The sequence below is a fragment of the Lissotriton vulgaris genome, chromosome 10 (genome assembly GCF_964263255.1).
Source record: "Lissotriton vulgaris chromosome 10, aLisVul1.2, whole genome shotgun sequence".
NCBI lineage: Eukaryota > Metazoa > Chordata > Amphibia > Caudata > Salamandridae > Lissotriton > Lissotriton vulgaris.
This window is the reverse complement of record NC_141698.1, coordinates 413,367,210-413,390,813: the sequence shown is the minus strand read 5'-3', so window position 1 is coordinate 413,390,813 and position 23,604 is coordinate 413,367,210. Positions and strand designations below refer to the sequence as shown.

General features: G+C 43.3%; 1 protein-coding gene across 4 annotated transcripts in view; it reads right to left on the bottom strand.

The window, feature by feature from the left end:
* MAPK8IP3 (mitogen-activated protein kinase 8 interacting protein 3) overlaps positions 1-23,604 on the bottom strand; it is a 599,057-nt gene that overhangs the window by 395,526 nt on the left and 179,927 nt on the right. For all 4 annotated transcript variants that reach the window (XM_086941240.1, XM_086941238.1, XM_086941239.1 and 1 more), the window contains exon 2: positions 14,124-14,244. In XM_086941240.1, coding sequence (XP_086797366.1) covers positions 14,124-14,244 — 121 coding nt within the window. The remainder of the gene's footprint in view (positions 1-14,123; positions 14,245-23,604) is intronic.

The window sequence follows — 23,604 nt, the reverse complement described above, 5'->3', positions numbered from 1 at the left end:
CTGATTGTATGTTGCTAGTGTAGACAGTTAGGGAAGGATGTACCCAGCGATGAGAAGATAAAAGGACGAAGAACTACAAGTAGAATGGTGCAATAGTAAAGTTTGATAAGGACTAGTGCAGTGATCAGTGACTTGGTTACATGGAAGAGAATGTCGGGGTGCTTTCATGTTGATTTGAAACATGGTACCTGGATACCCTGGCCATAGTGGCCATTAATTATTCCTGGTGCATGGTGGGGTTCAAGAGCACATTGCGATTTCTGGCTGAAGAAGATGGGGTTTTTGTGTGAAGTATATATAGTTTTAGATCGAGAGGCAGGCGACAAGGTTGCGGGCAACTAGAATATCTCTCTGTCAGATAAATTCAGCATTTTCTCTCCGTCACCTACACAATTCAAATATTTAATTTTCCAACTAGGACCCTTGTCATCATGTATAGGCTGGTAACACATTTGCTGTAGAAACTCCCCCTGGAACAAATTACATCTGTGTTGAGTTACCGCTTAGTTTTGCACCTGAGGTAGTTGTTTGCTCAGAGTAACCAGGCAAAATGTGCAAATGAATTTAATGCCCAGTAGGTGGATATTGCTGCATTTAGTGTTCTCTGTTAATCCTACAGAGGCATGACAATTAACATTCAACTCTAGATCAGAGCTACTCTTCAAGTGTAAAATGTGCTCCACCCTTTTTTTATGGTGCATCACCTCAACTTGTGGTGACAAACTGCCTACACTCCCAATATTTATAGATAACTCACTTCACTTTCAAAACCCATACAAAACTAGCTCTATGTTATTTTCCATTGGTATTCTGTTAATATAGAACAGTGGTTCTTAACCTACAATCCAGTGACCTCTGGGGATCAGCAAACCTTACTCAGGGGGAAAAGTAAATAATATTAGCACATTTATAAAGTGTAGATAAATAAATAAGCAAATGTACAAATACAAATGTTTAAACTTTCTGTAATTTGAATTTGAAATTTGTGGCTACAAATTAAGTAAGTATCATCAGATTGATTCATGGGAGCAGTGCAAGTGCCTCAAACACAAGATAGTATGGATGATGAGTGACTTCAGTTGAAGTTAGACAACTCTAACCTTCTGATTACAATTTTAAAAAGTTTTATATATATGTTGGTGAATTAAATACATTTGTCATTTTTGTATTTGTTTCATGAATGCTTGTTTCTGTATTTTGTGTGTGTATTGTTTTACTGTTCAAATCATTGAAAATTGCCATGCTGGGGTTCCTGGCTTCCATTAATTACTCTGTGGGTGGTCCCCGGATTCCAATGCTGATTGAGTGGGGGTCACCAGGTTCCAGTAACAATTCTATGGAGTCCACAGAAGTGTCAAAAGTTTAAGAATATAAACAACCTAACACACCTATGGGTCTATCATCTGAGAATCTAATTAGGAATACAAATGATGTCTCAGCAACACATTGGTATGCTGAAAGGAAAAGAAAAGTGCGTGAAATTTTAAAATAGGATAGAGAATCTCATTATAATATTTTTATTCAGCCAAGACCTCTTCCTAACTAAAAACCAAGAACAGCGCAAAACATTACTACTGCAGTTTAACAAATATCTGCATAGGGGCGCCTATATATTTAATTATAATGAGATTCTCTATCCTATTTTAAAATGTCACGCACTTTTCTTTTCTGCACTGCACTTACCCGTCAGATCAGATTCTTATGGTTGTCCAAGTGTTGGCATGTGTGAAGTATGAGTCCGTAGAGGGTACTACAGCTGTCTCGGTGATCTAGAGACACAAGACTCAGGACGGAGGACCATATAAGAATATTGATCACACATGATATTGATGGGAATCCAAATATAGTTATTCACTTTGCTAACACAGGGTTAACCATCTTCTGTATGACGCCTTGAGTCAGAACCCTTGTCTCTGATTTCCTTTCAGCATACTAATGTGTTGCTGAGACATAATTTGTATTCCTGATTAGATTCTCAGATGATAGACCCATAGGTTTGTTAGGTTGTTTATATATTGGTACAGGGGGATACAACCTATGCAGGTCTCTAAATGTCCCTCAGGCCCTCCCCAATTTGTGTGTTATATAAAAGTTTAAGAATCACTGATCTACAACACAGTACAAAATATATTGTTGCTCTTTAGACTGCTCTTTAATTTAATTTTTTTACAGATGTAGTTCAGATACTTTATAGATTTATGATGAGTATAGCCTGGTATTTTCTCAAGGTTTCATATCCGTTATGTTCTAAGACATCTCAAAGTCCGTATTTTGCGATTGTGTGTTAAATCTTCCTGCAGTCTAGTAGTGGCTTTGAAGGTAGTGCTTTTGTGTGCCGACTTTTATTGCTTTGTGCATGCTTGGTAATTCATTAACGTAAAAAACGGGTCAACAGGGTACATGATCACCCCCACCATCTGACCCCCAACAGGAAAACATATACTCAGACATCACCGGAGTAACACATGATTTCGGGAAAAGACACACAGACACTAGGATGTGGAGTCATGGGCATTTCATCAGAGTGACAGAATTTCGATAGTGATAGCAGATAGGAATGATAGCAAACACAACAAGATGATGGACAGAGTGATGAACTTTTCAACCACTCACCCCCAGTCAATAGATCTGGGTTTAATCCATTGTTCTTTTGCTCACTATGCCACCCCTTGAGGGTTGATACCCTGAAACCGGCCCCAGAATGCTTGTTTCTAATCCAGGGAAGACCTGGCCTGGAAGTTTGGGCTGGACTTTTCCCATGAGGCACAGGATCAAGACTGATGTGCATATAACTGGATCTAAACTGGAGTAGCATAGCGAGCAAAAGAACAACGAATTCAACCCAGATCTCTTGACTGCGGGTTGAAACGTTTCAGTACTCTGTCCATCATCTTGTTGTGTTTGCTAGGTTAGGAATGACAGCCATCACATGCATGGTAGCCTGCTGGGGTCAGAAAACCACCATGTTTTTATTGCTTTTTAATGGAGCATTTTTCTTTTAAATGAAGTCTGTTTTCCTTGAAGGAAAACGTGATGCGTTTCAAAAACAAAAAGTTAAATGTTAATATTTTAAGGGTAGGAAATAGTCTGTGGGAGGTTTTCATAAAGCAAATCGCAGCACAAACAGTTTCCCATGGAAGAAAACTCTCTAACTTGCTAAGCTAAAGAAATCGGGACATTGATAAGAATTCAAGCAGAAGGTGTCAGCAAGTAAAGCCCCTAAAGGCAGAAACAAATGAAGATTCATTCAAATTAGTTAAAATTAGTTTTCCTTGGAGTCTTGGGCTGGAAAAGCATCTACTTTCAGGAGAGTGGAAAAGGGCATCTGAGCTAACTAACTCAGATATGTACAATTAAATAATGTATTTACAGTGACAAGCAATTCCCTATGGCTCCCATGAAGAGAACCAGTCAGGATCAACCCTGCATGGGGATGTGCCACTTCTAATCCTAGAAATAGGATGACACATGATGGTATTTGTCTATTCTATAAGTGTGTTCTAGTGTTGAATACTAGTGAAGGAAATGGTTACTTATATGTAACAGGAGTTCTCATAGTAAGAATGACCTCTCAAGACTAACCTGCTTTTAGAATACTGAAAGGGGGCTATCTGCAGAAAAAATCTTAAAGCATTGTCCCAGATCACAACGATGGATTCCATGAGGAGATGACTTGGGAGAAAATCACGCCTACCCATACAAACGAGTATGTGAATCAAGCCCCAGGGAGTCTTTTGAGCATCTAGCGATGGAGAAAGAGACGTTGTTCACTGTCAATGGAGGCTACAGACTGTAGCTGCTCTTATGGCATGAGAGCATCTCCTTACCACAATGGATTGGGGTTTCTGTGACCTACACTATAATACCACAGTGTTAGTTTTCATAGTCAAGAGAAGCTGATAAAGAAGGGTGGTGGACTACAAGGGGACTGGATAGTACAAAGAGGGGCAGCACATGGAGCCGACGTCCTGCTTACAAGCACCTTTAGTTGAATGTTGTGACTAATTTAAAGACAGATTATTGAGACAAAGAAGCAGCATCCCAACCAAAATGTACATACACTTACGTGGCAGGTCTGTACATTTGAAAAAGTGTGACTTAGTGTCAGTTCACCCATTTCATTAAATATCAAGTCGCCCATAACTTCAATCCATAAGGCCCAGCCGGCAATCAATTATGCGTCAAGAGCATAAATAATTAACTTAGCTTCACCAAGCACCAACAGCTCATTACTTTAAGCAAGGGTGAACCAAATTAGTTCCTAGGAAACCATTCCTGACTTGGTGTTTGAATATGCATCAGGTGATCCTTTCGAACAGAACGTAAAGAGAATTCAGGATTCATGGAGCACTATGAGGAGTGGATGCTCCGATTCCCAAAAACAAGTACTATCAGCGGTGATTTTCTTCTCATCTACTGCATTACCCACTAGTGAACTATAGAAAGAAACGGGGCCCTATATACACGACAACCAAAATTAAATAATTAGAGACAAACATGTTTCAATGAACTGAAATCCCATATGATGCTTTTGCGGGAGCTTGAATTAATTTATATAGGAATTTAGTGATACATTTCGTACTGCTGCTTCTATCTGGAAAAAAAACTGGAGGATGGAAGTATTTTATGTTTTATTTTTCACAGCTTAATATGCAAAGAACTTGGGCCAAAGACATTGTAGAGCTTTACATGAGCACCGGACGATATTACACTTTTTAGGTTTTGCCTGGCGAAAAGATGCGCTCTGCGCATCTTTTTCGCGCAGGCGAAAACCTATTGAGATATATACGGGAGACAGGAACGGCCTCCGCCTTTCATTGGCTAGCTCCATAAATGGAGGCTAGCCATTGGAAGACGGGCCTGTCCGTCAATGCCGGACCAGATTCGGGGGCGTTCCCGAGAATTTTTGGCTTTTGGCTACGTCACGCGACGTCAGCCAAAAGCCGGGATCGCCCCCGAATCTGGTCCGGCATTGCCGGCACCTGCCTTCCTGCTCCTGTTAGCGTGGACGTCACTGCTGGTCGAAAGCCCCCGCCCATCTCCGCTCCGAGCGATCCGCGAGGGAGCCCACTCCTCGGGAAACTTCGCCGCCCACCTGCCTGAGCTAGAGACGGGCCGCCGCGCTGCCAGCGGCGACCCGGAAGTGACTAGCCGGCCGGCCTATCCTAGCGCGGCCGGCCGGAAGTGCCCCCCCCCCCCTCCCCCCGCAGCCCAGGGGAAGAAGGAAGACGGCGGCCCAGGAGAAGAAGTATGGCGGCCCACGTGGGGCTCCCGTGGCCTGCCTGGAGGGAGCCCCGGAAGAAGCGGAGGACGTTGCCGGTCTCCCATGCTGAAGAGGGAGACCGGAGAAGTGCCCAACAGATTGCCGCCGTCGCAAGGAGCCCCCGCCAGGACGGTGGCCCAGGACAAGAAGTATGGCGGTAAATGCTCCACTGGGGCACATTTGGAATGCGTGCACCGGGCGGGGGGTGGGGGTTCTACCACTAGTCAGGGGCTGCACTGCTCTTGATGTCACTGCTCTGTACCCTCGTCTGGGGAGGGAGGGTAAGTGATGAGGCAGGTACTTCTCTGTTAGTGCTCTGGGGACAACACCCCCAGAGCACTGCTCTGGGCTGTGCGGGGTGGGGAGGTGGCCTCAACGGTAGGTCTTTGGGATTTTTCTAGCTCCTCCTGCCGACGCTCACACCGGATATATGGACTGGGGTGGGTGATAGCGCCTCCATCCAAAGCTCACATCTTGGCGGTGGATAGACGTGAGCTCTGGCCTGCTCCTAGCAGTCTTGGCCTGTGGGGGTGGGTGTGGTGGGGGTGATACATGGCCTGTAAGAGTGGGGGGAGGGGGTGGACACACGTGAGCTCTGGCCTGCTTTACCCTCGTCTGGGGAGGGAGGGTAAGTGATGAGGCAGGTACTTCTCTGTTAGTGCTCTGGGGACAACACCCCCAGAGCACTGCTCTGGGCTGTGCGGGGTGGGGAGGTGGCCTCAACGGTAGGTCTTTGGGATTCCTCTAGCTCCTCCTGCCGACGCTCACACCAGATATATGGACTGGGGTGGGTGATAGCGCCTCCATCCAAGGCTCACATCTTGGCGGTGGATAGACGTGAGCTCTGGCCTGCTCCTAGTAGTCTTGGCCTGTGGGGGTGGGTGTGGTGGGGGTGATACATGGCCTGTAAGAGTGGGGGGAGGGGGTGGACACACGTGAGCTCTGGCCTGCTACCAGCAGTCTTAGCCTGTGGGGGTGGGGGTGGTGGGGGTGATACATGGCCTGTAAGAGTGGGGGGAGGGGGTGTACACACGTGAGCTCTGGCCTGCTCCTAGCAGTCTTTGCCTGTGGGAGTGGTGGGGTGGACACACGTGAGCTCTGGCCTGCTTCCTTGCAGTCTTTGCCTGTGGGAGTGGTGGGGGTGGAAAGACGTGAGCTCCGGCCTGCTCCTAGCAGTCTTGGCCTGTGGGGGTGGTGGGGGTTCACATGGCTTCGGGTGGAGGGCGAGGGGCTTTCCCAGGATTCTTTTGGTTTTAGTTCAGCTGCTTAACCTTCAACTTCCTCCTGCAGCCAGCTGAGGCCGTGACCTCTGCCCCCTGGGACAATGGCTGCCTTCCCCATCTCCAGGCTGTTCCATGTGCTGGGGCCATTTTCCCTTCACTAACGTGTCAGGTCTGGGATGGATTGGATTAACCCTTGGCTGCTTGGATTCAATACAGTTCCAGAAAGGCGATCCTCCTGCAGGCTGCTCAGTGCAGTTGTACACTGGTGTGTCTCTGGCCTTTCTGCCTCTTCATGTCCTGTCGGCCCCTGCATGTCTCGTCTGTCTGTTTGTGTCGTGTATGTGTTTGGCTGTGTACTTCATGTTAGTCCTTGCGTCACTCTGGCAGCCTCTATGTCAGTCTGTTTGCTTCTATCTCTCGTGCCCATCCTTGGCTCACTCCGCCGGTGTGTGTCCTGTCTAGCTGTCAGCCTGCCTGTTTCACTGTGTGCTGTCTGTCTGTCAGTGTCAGAGTCTTTGTGAGTTTTTCTATCCTGGGTGTTCAACCTGCCTGTCTCTGTGACTTACTTACCCTTTCAGGTTTCCCCTTGCACCACAACTTGTCTGGACCTATTGTGGGCATACCAAGAACCTACAGTGGCTAATGACCCACCCTATTGCTTGTGGTTGGTTGGTTTTATTAGTGTTATCATTGTACGCTTCTTATTCATTAGCTTGCACTTTCCTTTATCCAAGCTTGTCTATCTCCCCAGGAGTATATCCTCTTTACCATGTCTCTGGTTTGCTGATGTCTGTCCGTCAACTGCTCATTTTTAGGGAAATATTTTTTCTTTTTGCCTAAGCACTCCATGAGAGTTGATGTGTTTTCCAGCTGTCTCCCTTGTGTGCTGATTTTCCTTTCCCTGTCCACTCCCCATTGCTCCCCCTTCTCCTGCATTGCCTCCCACCAGCCCCCAGGGTCATCACCTCCTTTCTATTATTTTAAAAATTTTATTTTCATTTATTTTTCGTTTAGGGCCGTACGGGGTAGCATAATGGTGCCGGTCCCTCTGCCTTAAAAACAAGCATAGTACTTTTCCACAACTTTTTTCTTCTTTATGTACTCATCGATCTCTGTCATTACAGCCATGTAATTGCACCTTTTCTTTCCTTGACCATGGTGCACAACATGCAATTGCTTGTTAATTTTGTTTATCTGTCTCTGTGTACCCCGTATACACGTTTCACGACAGACAGAGCTCAAATCGAGGCCAGAACTTCTCATATCCCTTAAAATCAAAATAGACTGCGTTCAGCAGAAACCAAACAAAAGATCACACATTTCAGGCGAAGGCTTGCCAAGCATGCTGCTTCAGTTTTAAGAAGGCACTGAGTTGTAGGCAGCACCTTCTATGAAATATGTAGTGTAACAAAGCATCTTCTGAAGGTTGACATTAAGTAATGATTTAATGTCTTTACAGAAACATAATGTGATTACAGAAAAAAAACGTGTGTTGTATTCTCTTAGCTTGTGTTGTGTAGGCAGGGATGGCCTTCACCTGTTTGGAGATGCTCATTTCTGGAGTTTTTACTCCCCCTCTTGGATTGATGGTCCTGTTGCATATATAAATGCACCGAAGGGGACTTATCTCCCTCAGAGAGGTAACAGTTCCCAAAAGCAGGGTTTATGTCTTGTTTTCATTTAAACTAAGCACATTGGCATTCATTCAGGCCTGAATTTCCTGGAAATTATCACTGACAGCTGCTAGATTTTGCTCAGGACTTTATAATAAGTGGATCACCACCTGGGTGTCATCAGCACAGCGATGAAATTAGAAATCTGGCGTCTGGAAAAGCTTGCGAAGTGGTAGACCATGGAAGTTAAATAGTGGTGAGAGCTGTGACCCTTGAGGGGCTCCGTAGTGCACTGCTATGGGAGGGCAATCCTGTTCTGTACCTGTTCCAAGATCCCACCACTTCCCTAATGTATGTCTGAAGATTGGAGAGAGTGGCGATGTCGAATACACGACAACCGAAGAAGCACAGTGAGGGTGTGGTTTAAGATGAGGGTAAAGGATGGTTGAACCTCAATAAGGCACATTTCCAGCCTCATTAACAAACTCACAGGGTCTTGTTCGCCTCTCTTTGTGTTAACACAGAGAGAGGTTTGTCAACCAGTGAAAGAAGGTAGGTGTCCACCAACCCTGCCATGCCCCTCTCCCAACTACAGCTACTCTCCGTACCTGTGACTCGGTGAATCCACTTCAACAATACAGGTAAAACAAATGGTAACAAATAGGTTGATGCCCCTCTTCTGCATGATAAAAAAAACACATGGTTCTGAACTTAGACTCCTCATGTCATCAAAGTAGGTCAACATGTTTCAGCATTCTGAAAAAGTATTGGAGCTTTCATCAGGACTAAACTCACTCATATTGATAGAGAATACAACAAAGATCACAGTTGACTTCGCTGAGACTTCCAAAAAGGATATGTATCGATTAGTTCTACAGTATAAGGTGCGTGCTTCCTTACACCTCCACTCATCCATGAGATGTGCCTTTGCAAGGAGTCCCACTAGGCCCGAGATCTGACTAGACTTGCACTTGCTCAGTGCCAGGATACTTTCTCGGTGATAGTGCACTCTAGAAATCTGCATAACATAAAACTTAACAAAACCTGCTTAGCTCTAGGATTCAGCTTGGATCCAGATTAAAAACACAGTGAGACACTGTGCATGTGGGAGGGGGGCACGAGGAATCTTATGCTCCTAGTCTGTCATTTGGCTTCAGGATGCCAGACTCCTCTCCGAAACCTATTTCAAGGCACCTGATTACTTCCAGGACCCTCACAAATGCACCCAGGTGTACATGAGAGGAGCAAGGAAGGCAAAGCTGTAAACCAAGTTCAAGGCTCACAGGTGTGGGTGAGAGAGAAATCACCAGAGGGATGCTGAGCATACCTACTGAGAAGGATTTTTTTTGTTTCCTACCTGTATTAAGGATGTTAGGTTCCATGTTTTTCTCCTAAAGAGTACTTAGACCTTTTGGGTAAAACTAGTCTATCATGCTCTTGTTATTACAATAGGGGGCATTAAACAAAATCTAACCATCACTAGCAGTGCTACTTACTACCTCCACATAGTGCCAGTCCCAGATTTACTATTTGTTTCTGTGTGGCTGTTGCATGAGTCAAAGTGGAGCATACAGGAGTGTCCATTCACCTACTCGCTCTAAAAGTCTTTGTGTCTCCAAAGCTGAGGCAAGTGTAGCCCCAAAAAGGCCTTGCATCACAAAGCACCAAACTCAGGTTAATTTATACAAAGAGGGCAAAATGCAGTGATGGGGCATCGGGGAGGACAGCAAAAATCCCATGGACTTAAAACAAAGTAAGACGTACTAACCGAGCGTCACTTTGTATCACATCTTAATGCCAAACAATACCAGGCGCACACACGGAGCATGCGTAATAACACATTATAATCTTACACATGACGTGTCATTTTGACAAAATTACTCATTTTAAGTACCTTATACTTGGGGGGCTTTGTGTGGCTGTGTGTGTGGGGGTTTTTGCGTGGCTGTGTGTGTGGGGGGCTTTGCGTGGCTGTGTGGGGGGGGGCTCTGTGTGGCTGTGTGTGTGGGGGGCTCTGTGTGGCTGTGTGTGTGGGGGGCTCTGTGTGGGTTTGTGTGTGGGGGGGCTCTGTGTGTGTTTGGGGGGGCTCTCTGTGGGTGTTTGTGTGTGTCATTTGCGAGATAAAGCTAGTGGCATTGTAAATGACAATGCCATTTATTTATGTTAAAAAAAACATAAATAAAAATAATGTCAAGAGCAATGCCAATAGCTCTAACTTTAACAAAGGCAAAACCATTGCATTGTAAATGCTTGTTTTAGGTATGGGAAGATTAAGGGCTAGATGTAGGTAAATCAGATTTACCGATTCATAAATACCGTATTTTACCGATTCGGTATTTATGAATCGGTAAATCTGATGTAGGTAAAAATTCGGTAATTTTTACTGATTCGGTAGGATTCGGTATTTACCGATTCGGTAATTACCGAATCGGTATTTGCCATTTATTCCTATGGGCTTTGAAGCCCATTGGAATCAATAGCAAATACCGAATCGGTAATTACCGAATCGGTAAAATTACCGAATTGACAGGGGGAACAGGGTGTCACTTTCACACCCTGTTGCACCCCTGTTTCAGGCTTGTGTGCCATGTGACACACATACATGCACTTAGGGCATGTCTGTGTGCCACGTGGCACAGGTGTACATGCATAGATGTGCATGTACACAGGGATTCGTTATCTACCATGTAATTGTATTACATGGTAAATACCGAATCCTGAAAGGCCTGTAGCACTGTTAAAAGTGCTACCTACATCTGAAAATACAGATTCAGTAATTTTACAGAACGGTAATATTACCGAATCGGTAAAATTTACAGAATCGGTAAAATTACCGATTCTGTAAAATTACCGAATCTGTATGTATTTTAAGCCCCTACATCTCCATAGCCCAATGCCGGTCGGAAACGGCCGAAAATCGGTATTTTCGGCCGTTTCCGACCGGTATCGGGCTACCTACATCTGGCCCTTAGTGATTTGCCCAGAATGGCAGGATATTGAGCCAAGATCAGGAAAATAATTCCTAGCTCCAAAATGGGCAGCTCTAGCTGTTAGACCACGTCTCCTCCCTGTACTATCAAAAGCACCTGTATTATCCTGGGGTGGATACAAGAGAGCACTATGGATAGGGAATACTGCTTTCCAATTAGGATTTCAATAGGTGAGGTGAAGAGAAATCAACACAAAGCTCCTGTGGAAACATTAGGGAAGACAATTATTTATCTACAAGGGTATCTCATGGAGCACTAGGGAGAAGACCTTTTCTTACATCACTATATTTAAAGTTGTTTCATTGGATGGACACTACTTCAGACAGTGGTGTCTCTAGCAGCTTGCAAAGGTTGACGATGGGGATGAGGCATCTTTCCGCTTGACCCCAGCCTCTGTGGGATGGCTGTGATGACAAACTTCCTTGCCTTCTTAAACCCAAAACACTAGCTCTTACCATGAACATGTTGGCTGGTGCAAGGGACAAGTCCAACCAAGTAATGAGCATCCACAGCCACATAGCATGGCTGGGAAGTGCAGTCACTTACACTCTGAGTGGCCAAATGCCGTCCACATGCCTCCATCCCGAAAACACTATGGCTGGACAAACACTTATATAAAAAGAAGGGACACTCACTCAAGTTTCTGTGCAAGGTGAGGGAGATGCAATGCATGCTCCACTTGACTCTGCTTCATCGCGGCATCTTGGGAAACCCAATGTTTGTCAGAGGAATATTCCTAGGCAGAATGCTTATCACAAAACTGGAAATGAACATCAGACTGCTCTAGCCCTTTGTATTGTTTTCAATTAAAGATTGACTTTTAGCCAGCCTGCTGCACCGCTTTAATCTTGTCCTGACTAAAGGCTTTTGGCAAGAAACTAGAAGGAGAAGCTAGGAGACCTTTTCATTTGCTCCATGTTAAATTCCTTTCACAAGTGACCCATGCTAGTTTGGGATTTCACAACTAGCCACGTTGGGCCATATACACTAGCTACTCCAAGCTAGTATTTATGGCCTTTTCCCCCTCAAGTTCTCCTCAAGAATTTTGTTTGCTTCATATTTCAACATACTCACCTCAGTGAAGCATCCCAAAGGAGGCCCTGTTTTTGCTGTGGCAAAGTACAATTGGAATCCTGGTGAAAATAGTGATTGTCATCCTTGCTGATTGCAACCCTCTCTGCCTTCTGTCCAGCTGACTATATATTAATTTTATACAACGGGACTCATGTCACCAAATGCCTCAACACACGACTGTCCTTCTACACCCCCTCCCGCCAGCTACGATCCTCAAACCAAGCCCTTGCCACTGTACCTCGCATCAACAAAACCACCATGGGAGGGAGATCCTTCTCCTACCTGGCAGCTAAAACCTGGAACTCACTTCCCACTCACCTTCGCCTTACTCAGAACCACCTAGCATTCAGAAAGCAACTTAAAACGTGGATTTTCGAGAAGTAATTCCCCACCCTTCTTCAAGCGCCTTGAGACCCTCTGGGTATGTAGCGCGCTATATAAATCTCTTGACTTGACTTGACTAATGCACGTAGGGCAACAATCCCTGACTTTGAGGCAGTGTGTACACTATAAAGCGGTGTGCTAAGAGGAAACTACTACACAATAATTATTTTTTAAACATATATCTATTATGAAAAAACAACAATAGTTCATCATGAATGCAAAGACTGCCAAAACAACCTCTGAGAAGCAAACGGTCTTTAAGAATGGAAACCTGTAGTACAGTTTCATAAGCTGGGGCATTAAAAAAACAGGTATCAGGCTCTTCAGGGGGCATCAAGCTTCTCTTCATCTCAAACCTAACAGATCTGGTCGTCAACCAGCTAAAAATCTCATCAAGTATTTGGTGCCACTCATGCTGAGTGTCTTGTCTGCAACACATCAAAGGAATGGGTTGAAAGTTCATGCGTATTTGTGGGGTGTATTCCTGACACACACACAGCAATCTTTCCCATCAATGTCGAATGGCTGATCCTGGTCCATCATGGGTACACTGAAGAGTGATACAGTGCGTGCCCACTGATGTCACACTGTAAACCTGGAGGCATTGAAGAACTGTGAGATAAGACCACTAGTTGGGGAGGAAAGAGGGTTGATGTAATCTGTTGTCACGACTTTGATCGATGCCCATACCGAATCAAGAGAAACTGAATTTTTTTATTTTTTTGGGGGGTTCTTATTTCAGTAAATTTTTATTGAAAATTATATTTACATGGTGCATGTCATATACATGGGAAGCAATAAGCCGAGAGACATACAGAACATGGAGAACGTGATTTCTTAAACCTAGTGACAGAAAGCCCTGTGGCTCGTATGAATCTGTGAGTGAGTTACCTACAGGGATCAGATCATCAAAAGAAAATGATGGTCCACTTTCCAATGTTTGAAATGAAAGCAGGCTGAGAAATGTGAAATATAAAATACAAAATGAAAATTCAGTTAATTTGATGAAAAGTTTGAAAAACTCTGCACTAGACAAACTAATGGGGACATGACTCTTGAAAACAAGGGGGTCATATTGAATACCTGGGAGATGGCTTTCTGTGTTAAAAAAATGAATATGAAGTGTTCTGAAGGACTGAAACAGATGATCCAACAGACGCATATGGAGAGGAAAGGCAGTGATATCATGAAATGATTTCAAGATGGTCTTTTAGACACCACACAACACTACAACGAAGAGTGACTTCTCTTTTAATAATCATCTCCTACACATTAAAATATTATGAAGAGAGCCTTCGCTTACAAACAACGAAATCTCATTGGATGTTATGTTGCATGACCTGCATGTTAAATATAAGGGTCTGTTGGAGTGTTAAAAATCCAATGCTCTCCCACAAAACCCAGGATGCGATGTGGTGCTACAACGAAGGGGAAAGATCGCTCTACTGTCTTCAACACCAGCACTGGGACTATCTATCAGCTTTTTTGCTGTCACAGTGACCACTGATAGCCTTCTACCCATGTAACCGGACAGTATGACAGTGTAAGAAAGGGTGGAAGTATGAGGCTTACTGACTTTGGTCTGCATAGTTTTTGGCCTTGAGCTCCATCTGCCGGGACTGAAGCTCCAGAGTTTCCACCAGAACTTGTAAGTCCTTCTTCTCTTGTTCCAGTGCATCTTCAAACTCAATGAACTTCTGCGACAGAATCATTGAAAAACAGAGCGTCAATAAAACAGCACCTATGCAAGCAATTACTAACAGATAATGTATACCAAATATACAACATTATTTCATTGACTATATCTGCAAAAGGTAGTTAGGGGTAAGTCTCTGATCAACCATACAAAACTCTCTTTGCCCTCTGCTGGCCACAAACTCTGCTAAAACAGGCTTATCACATTTATGATGTTTGTGAATACATATCTTTTCTTTATTCATTTATATGGTTTCTATTGCCATAGCTGTGTCTAGATTGAAGTAATAGTCCCATTTTCCATTCCATCATTTCAGTTACATTTTCAGTTTATATGAGTTTACCTTCGGCAAAAAATTAACACCTTCGGCGCGGCGCGAATTATCGCGCTGTGCTGAAAGTTCTAAAAACGGGCGTGGTCATGACGGAACGGTACTGTCATCAGCACAGCCCAACCGACGCTGATGACGGAACCGTTCCGTCATAAGCATCGAAGGGGTTAATAGACACATTTTATACTATTATGGAAAGCCACAAACCCCCGCAAATCTCTATTTCCTGAACACAGAAAACCATATCAACCGCTCTACCGGACCCCAGTAGGGGTGCGGCTGAGCTGTTTGCCATCGGGGGCTGATATTCCAAGCCCCTGTTAACAAAACCGAACCCCCAGGGGCCCAAAACCGGCCCGACTCTGGCAGCCCACTGGTGAAAATCCCAGTGACCGTTACGGCCAGTCTGGCCCTTGGGCTGGTAATACTTTTACAGTGTTTAACGCCTGTATTTATAAGGCCCAGAGATATTGGATCCATCAGCAGAGTGGTGGGTGCTACAGGCAGCTACAGTGCCTAGCCCCACCCATTTGAATATTTCAGCATGGAGCAGCAGAAGTTTCTACTCCTAGCAGAATAAAATGTACTACTCCCTTTCATCCTCTTGAGCCTCCTTCTACCAGCCCACAGACGAGAGAAATAGCCCCAGAGCATTTTCCCACTGCTCCACTACTGGGATTTGGCCCGTTGTTTCACCAAGAAGGGGGAAAGCGTGAAAGTGGACCCTCTATTACCAGGAGATCCTCGTGTTATTACCCTTTCCAGGGGAAACAACCCGTAACCCTGTTAACTCACGAGGAGATCTGGGGCTGAATTTTTGAGTACGAGGCAGGTATTTCCACACAGAGTGAACAGGAAACTCAGAATGAGGATTTTACTCATGATTAAGGCGCTTCTTCGGCACAAAAAGGATTTGCCTTCAGAATATATGAAGTACTTTTGTCAAAGTTGTAATCTGATGTTCCATCATGCAAGTATTTATACAAGTGAACTATATATCCTGGAACATTTCAGAAGTCTCCTGTGCTTCACTCTGGTATCAATAATCCTCTGCTGCTGACAAATGCTGGTTATCTGGGTAATCGCCTCTATAATCCAAATTGTGTTGTCCTAATAATGACTCCACTCTTTCTGCTTATGGGGCAGAAACACTGTTACAATAACTGGTACCAAATATACAAATTAATCAGCTAAGGCATTCGAAAAAAAGTATGAACATTTTTCTTTCCATAGCATTGCCAGAGGGCTTTATCTTCTTGATTTTAGATGGGAATTGCTACATAATTCATAAACAATTGTTCGCACTACAAACTAACCTTCACGTTGTCAATAGTTTTAATTCCGAGGAATATAACTGTGCATATTTTTTTGAGAAATCATTGCTGACTGGGAGTTTGTTTGCACCAGGATAGTGAGTATCATTTAGAGGTTATAACTTTGGCATAAATGTAATAATTAATTTCGGTACGGGTAGCTAAAAAAACTCCTTTATATTTTACTGTTCTTCCTATGTATCTCAGGGAAAAGATGGTTACTCTCTCTTACGTTGAAAAAACATAAAACAGTCACAATTCCAAAAGCATTTTTTCCTTTCTGGCCTGGGGTAACCGCAACTCATAAAAAAAATCGTCCTTCTAACGGATCCCAGGTTTCTGATTTTTTATTTAATATTAGATTCACAAGCTAAGTCACCTCCTGCCACTTCTCTCGCGGCAAAATCTTTCTTACATTTTGTCATACTTTAAGTTATCAATGTGTCACACTTCCAGACACCTTCTTTCAATTTTAGATCACTACTTTTTAATCAGACTTCTTGCCCACTGGAAAACTCATTATGTAAAGACCTATTTGCCATAGGAAATTATTTACAGAAATATTTTATGCACACTGTGCACCCTTTCGTATATTATCTTCTTCTTGATACCAATGCATTTTAATCTGAGACCCCTTTAGTCGGTTGAGCACCAAAGATTCTTTAATACAAATCAGTTGTCTCCATAGCTGGACAACCCGACCTTAATAAGTTTGATTGGGAGACTGGGATGTAAGCTTTGTTTATTTTGGACAATGCTTGCAGGTGGCACATTACTATATTGAGGTTTAAAAAACGGGTATACAATAATATTGCATCTCCTTTCTGACCTGTAATGAGATTGCAAGTTAAGTATATATATATCATTAACCGTAAGAAATCAGGTAAAGCACACAAAAAATGTGGAGTTTGTAAATCTCTTTTAAGACTGTTCTAAAAGATGACTTCATTTTGGGTGATTCCTAATTAGTAAACGACTAACAACCTTACTTTGTCATTAAACAAGTCAATGTAAATGCATACATTTGAGTCTTTTGTTTGTATTTTCATGCCTTTGCTAAACATCTCAAGTGACAGACTACTTTGGTAAAGTTCAACTATTAATGGTTATGCAGAAACAAAAAAATAATCAATAAATTGTAACCCCAGAAGTGGAGAAGGCCCTTTTCTACAAATAATAATATCACTGCATCAAATGATCTACTTTGTTGGTTGTTTACATTAGTCACGAGGGTAGGGGGTGAATGAATAATGTAATCTTAATAAGGTCCACCCATTTGCCTCCTCATGTTTTTAGAGAGAACTGTAAGACAATGTATTCAATAGTACATTTTCAGAAAAATAAATTTCAATTAGATGTGTGTTTACACATTATTACAGAAAAACAAGGTAGCAACTTGGTAAACAGTATTTGAATCTATATAATTCACGCGTCAGATATTTGAGAAATGTCTGGAAGTGCTAATTATCGTGGAATTGCACATTACTGCTCGATTGCTATTAGTTTGCCAAAGTAGTTACATGATCAGTAAAACATACAAATCAAAGCTTGTACAAAGTAATTTACAGTATAGTTTCAAAACATTGTGGGTCCCAGATATGTAATTTTACAAACAATTCCATGCAAAATTCTAAAAAATTTAAAAGTGATGGGTGGAATCATTTAAACTCTGCATGGGTTAAATTGTAATGAATTCCTACAAGAAAAAGTGTAGAAGGGAACTGGAAAGAGAGGCTTATAGAGATGATGATGGTGATGGTTACTGCATCATGCATTGTCAATGGCAGCAAACATTATCGGCCAGATGTTTGACCATTTTTTGCTGTTGCAAAGGAGTTTTAGGCCCGTTTGCGACTGCAAAAAACATATGGCCCATGTATCAACCTTATCTTGCGAGTCGCTAATCAATTAGCAACTCTCAAAATGGGGTTAGCAACTCGCAATTAGGCAGGGGCATTCCAAGGGAGTCCCCCACTAATAGCAACCAAAACCTACGTAATTGCAGTCACAAAAAACTCGCAGTTTACCACCCTTCTCAGAAGGGGGAGAGGTCCCCAGGGGACCCCTTCCCATTTGGCACTGCATGAGAAATCCTTTTTCATGGGCAGGTAGTGATACCAGTGACCACTGCCTGCCCTTAAAAAATTAAACTAAAAAGTTTCATTGTTTTTTTTTTTTAAATGCTTTCCGTTTTCCTTCAAGGAAAACTTGCTGTATTTTTTAAAAAAAATGCTTTATTTAAAAGCAATCCAAGATATGGTGGTCTGCTGGCCCCAGCGCACCATTCCTGGGAGTGCTAGCCTTTCCAAATGGGGTAGCAAATTGCGACTACCTTGTTAATAATCATGAGGCATGCAATTTGCGACCCCATTGGGAATGGCTACCACTCCCAGGAATGGTGCACTGGGGCCAGCAGACCACCATGTTTGGGATTGCTTTTTTGTCTCAGACACTGTTGTACATAGCATTTTGCGAGTCGCAAATTGCGACTCGCACTCTGTTGCAATTTGTGAGGCGCAAAATGCTATGGTCGTACATCTGGCCCAATGTTACATGGTCCATGGGTGCTCAAATTTAATTTGAAATTATATCTGGTCACTATGCCAGTCTCTCAAAGCATCCATTTCCTATATTCTCCTTGTCTGAGTCTTCATGGTAAATTTTGTCTTAGAATACATTGCAAATTGCTTTCTGATTATAAACCACATCAGGTAGCATACACCTGCATTAACAAAATCCTAAACGCTTTAAGCAACAGTGCTGCCGGGATGCTGTGCTGCTTTGTAGCCTGAAATAGAATGTTATGCGCAAAAGCGGTAGATCAATAAAGGATCTCTTTACACACATATTTGTAGGACTTATCTCATACTGCAGCAGCTTTGTACTGTTTCAACTAATATCTCCCTGAGTTTGTTTTCCATTTTGCTAAAGGTTGTAAATCCTGCACCGGGGCAGAAAATGAGCACATACCACATACTGCTCCACTTTGCCTCAAACTCACAAAAAGGAAAGCTAGGCACTGGCTCTAGAACAAAGCACTATTGTAGGTTGTGAATATCTATCAAACACAAGAGAAAGAGGGTAGGTTGCAAAGCGGTAAGTAATGTTCTGCTCACTGAGGAAAGATTACAACCCACCCACTCACACATAATGTTCAAGACTTGTATTTTTAAAATGTATTCTTCCGCTGTGGTGCCATTTAAACAACAAATTAGATTTAAGGGTCAACCTCTAGTAACTGAAATAGAAGGCGCCCCGCAAGCGCAAAAGTTGCCATCTTTTTATTATTATTTTAAAATAAGGGTGTAGCCCAGCGTCCACCCGGGGCACCCATATCACATTTTCAATGTTGGGGGTTGTGGGGTAACCCTGAGGAACCCGCAACTCGCCGGCTCACCTGCCGTCACCGATCCTGGGTGTTGCTGGATCTAGAATTGCTTCCACCCGGTGTGAGCTGTCTTTCTTTGTCCTTCCACCAGGCGGGAGCGAGTCTGTGGTTCTCCGCCCACGAGCTTGCATGCAGATGGAAACTTTTGTGCTTCCATCTGGTGGGAGCAGGTTTCTGCCCTAGTCGGGTGGGACCACAAAAGACTTCCCTGACCGCGCTCTTGTGGGCAGGAGAAAGACGGTGACCCAGGGATAGGATCCCTGGCACACCGTCCCTGAACCGGTCCAGGGGGATAGGGTTCCAATGGCCATACAATAGCTCAGGGAGAGTGGCACGCTTGCCCCCTGCCCTATGAACTTCATATGCAGCCCGTGACATGAGGTCCACGAGGACATAGTATAGCTCTGGGAGGGCAACGTCCACCCCTTCAATATGAACATAGGGCGTGCAGTGGTGTCCATGTGAACCTCCTCACCCTCTTATTCCCCTCTGTAAGAGACATTGGGAAGCAAGGAGGGGGGAAATCATTTGCACATGGGGTGGGGGGCAAGCAGTCCAAGTGTGAGAGATAGGGCCACGGCTCTTTTCATCACCCGTGTAGTGTCACTTCCACCCTCATGCATATTGCATAGCACAACGAATGTTGAATATGTATTCCTTGGTTCTGCAATAACTTCCATCAAAGGTCCTTGGTTTGTAAAAGCTTGACAGCCACAAAGCGTGAAACATGACCCATGTTTAGAAAATCTGTTTAAATAACATGCATGAAGAGGAGAAACTGAGCGCATGTGTTATTATCCGTGGTAACCCCACACCACACGTACTTCACGTACGTTCTACCATGATTAGAAGCAGCTACACCTGGCTTATGATTTGGTACTGATCCTGCTGCCCTCGATACTCCTTGTTTCAGGTCATGACTGCCGTGATAAAATAAGAAAATTGTGCTCTAAAGCCTGTTTATATAGTTCGGTTTCTTTAGTTTGCACTCCTTTCCCTCCATACATCCACTGGATCGCAAATAACAAGCCATAGAGTAGCAGATAACAAGCTGTTAAAGAGGTAAGTAGGAATGAAAGGGTGAACCTGGGATGCCACTGGCGGACAAAGGCGTGTGATGTCACTTGGGCTGCTTCAGGCATCTTTAAGAGTAAACACCCAAAGCAGTACAGAGCTGACACCCAAACCTGGAAAATACCTCTGAACACGTGTTAGAGACTAGAGAAAAATATTACATAGGAATACCCTTAATGAAAACATTTGCAACAGTGTGCAGAAAATGACTAAAACCGGTGGAATGTTGTAACAGATAGTATGGTCAGTCTCTTTGGGTTGATTCTCGTGTGAAGCGAAGTAAGCATGGAATAAATGTCTTGGGGGTGGAGGGTGGGGGTGAGGAGGGGGTGTTCAGTAGTTGCATGACAAAGTAATTCCAGAAACAGCAGTGAATGGAGGGTACAGGATTCTATGAGGAGTTATGTGGTTAATAGCTGAGAAATGTTTTTGACATACAAAAATAATCAACATTTTTGGAAAAAAGACTGGATTTTAGGCAAAACAGTATCTACTTTTTTGTGGCAAGCAGGAAAATGGGAAGCATAGATAGTCCCTGCAAACCTAATCCCAACCTCATTTGATTTTCAGAGGCAGAGTAGTTATCTAAACAGGAATCAAATACTAAAGGACACAAAATACCTGCACTTAAAATTATCCATTTTAAGCACTTCCCTCGTGCTAACATGGCCTTCTCACTGCAACACCCTTAAACCATTGTTATAGAAAATATTTGTCCAATCCTGCTCATCTCTGTCCTCAATGAAGCCAATCTCTTTCACACTTCCTGCTTCCTCTTCAGCTAAATGTAACTATTACAGGGAGGCTCATGAGAGTTCTGCTTTTAGACACTATGACCCGCATTTCGAGGTGGTCACTATCTCATGTGATAACAATTGCATCCGATAAAAAACCAACAATGAAGTGTTTAATATTTACAAGGTGTATTATTTATCATATTTTGGAAATCTGTCCTTTCTGTAGAGTCATCCCAAATGTTTTTTTTGCCTTTTTGCAGAATCCTATTTTTGATGGCTAAAGAATTCTGTGCACTTTGCCGTTCCTAACTAGTGGTAACGAGCTTGTCCTACTCCTTTCACCATGATGAAATTGGTATACACCTAATAGATTTATATAATGTGCCTAAAAGTCCTTGGTATATGGTACCAAATGTACCCAGGGACGGTATATTAAATGCTAGCAGTGGACTGCAGCCCTCTTTGTGCCATTCCCTTGTAGTAGCACAGCAAGTATCCAGTACTACCAGCAGCTTTTAACTGCAAATTCGCCCTGTCGAAATAACCCTTTTTTGAGAGGACTGAACCTTAATTTTAAATATTTATAAGTCACCCGTAGGTAGGCCTTATTGCCCATAGGGCAGGAAGTATCATATTAAAAGTAGGATATGGAATGGTTTAATGTTAAACATGTCCTTTCAGTGACATATGAGCTCAAAGCTATTTTCACTGTAGCGGGGTTGTCTGTTTGTCTGTTCTATAGGAAAGTACTGAGATACAATACTGCATTTAATAAATGTTATCTTTGCCTAGAAAACAGCTACAAATAAAATGTTTAAACTTTTGGAAATATTTATTATAAGCCTAATTCGATGGTGGACTAGGAATTGTAATAAATATTTTGGAAAGATTACTTTTCAAAAGTCACCTTTGACCTGCCTGAAGTCCCCGGAAGCTAAATCTGCACTTTTTTCTCTCCCTTCTGCCAACTAGTAATTAGCAATGGATGGGAATGAGGTGTCAATTTGCACCCAGAACAGGTAAAAAAGGCCTTGGGAGTGGGAAGTGGGAAGGCCGGATGACCTGAGGGCTGGGCACATGGGATTGATTAACTTCAAAGAGGCCTACCCTGTCACACGCAGATGTAGTCAACACCTAGGTCTGCACCCTCCTATAGTACCCTCCAGTCAGGCTGACCTCCAACACAGTAGGCCTCTTGTTGACATCACAGTGTCAGATACTGCTTGAGTGTCAAGACCTGCTTGACAGGTCCACTGGGTTTTACATGACATTGAGGTCACTCTTCAAAGGGGAGAACCAGGATGGCAAAGAAATACATGTGTATCCACTATCTGTTTGCCTTACCAGACTTCTGTCTATGCGTTTATTGGGGAGTACAGGGACTACTTAAAGCTGGATTTTAGTTTTAGATGTGGCAGAATAGTAGGATTACCATAGTACACTCCGCACATACATGCCCAGCCCTCAGAGCAAGAAATTTAACGATGCTAAAGACTTCAGCCATTGTGAAAATGCCCACAATGGGTAGGGTTAGCCCTAGGAACCTTTACCCAATTACTTAGGGCATAACCAGGGGCAATTTCCCACCCACTAGCTAGTGCCAGGCATAAGTGTTGCATCTCCAGGCACCAGCTTCAGAACACTACTGGAACTGAGGAAGATCAGAAGAGAACTGAACCTGCAGCCTGCAACCTAAGAAGAGCCCTGGAGGACAGGACCTGCTCTCACTTTCTCTCTCTCTTGTACCCAGGGCAAATTTGTGGACTCCAAGGGTCATAAGACTGACCTCCTGTTAAAGCTACAGGGACACACAACAAGTTACAAGAGGCCATTTCCCAAAACAGCTCAGCTTATCAGTGTCAATTGGACGTGGACTTCTTCCTGGTATTGGCCTCTGCCTTCACCCTGTGAGTCTCTAAGTGCCTCCCTTGAGGTCCTGCTGGGTTTTAGAACTGCATTCCTGTGGTGGATAGGGACTTAATGGACTAAAGTCAGAAGATAAATTCATTGACCAGGATTAACCCGATTAGTGTATTCGGCCCACGCTCCATCACAGTCAGCATCAAATTGCGCCTAGATCTTGTTCATCTGCGACCACAGACTGTCTTTTGTACTTTGTGCTCCTTGGCGCCAGATCTAGTTAAAACTTTAAAAAGTTATATCTCTGGTACCTCTCTTTGGATTTTTGTCATTTCAGTGTCATTTTGTTTATTAAAATCTACTTTTTCTAATTCGTTTTTTGATGTTTTTATTGTTTTGCATTTCAACGTTATTAATATTTTAGCACTGACTAAATACTTTGCACATTGCCTCTAAGTTAAGCCTGTCTGCTCTGTGCCATAGCTACCAGGGTAATGAGTTCAGGTGTATTTAGTGACTTTAGTGGTTCACCCGGATAAGGTTTGTGATAATTACTTGAGGTGGCCCCTTACACACCGCAACTAATAACCCAAGTTCTTACATCACCTATCACAACACATGCAGATTTGCGTGCTTATTGGAGGAACAAAAATCCTTA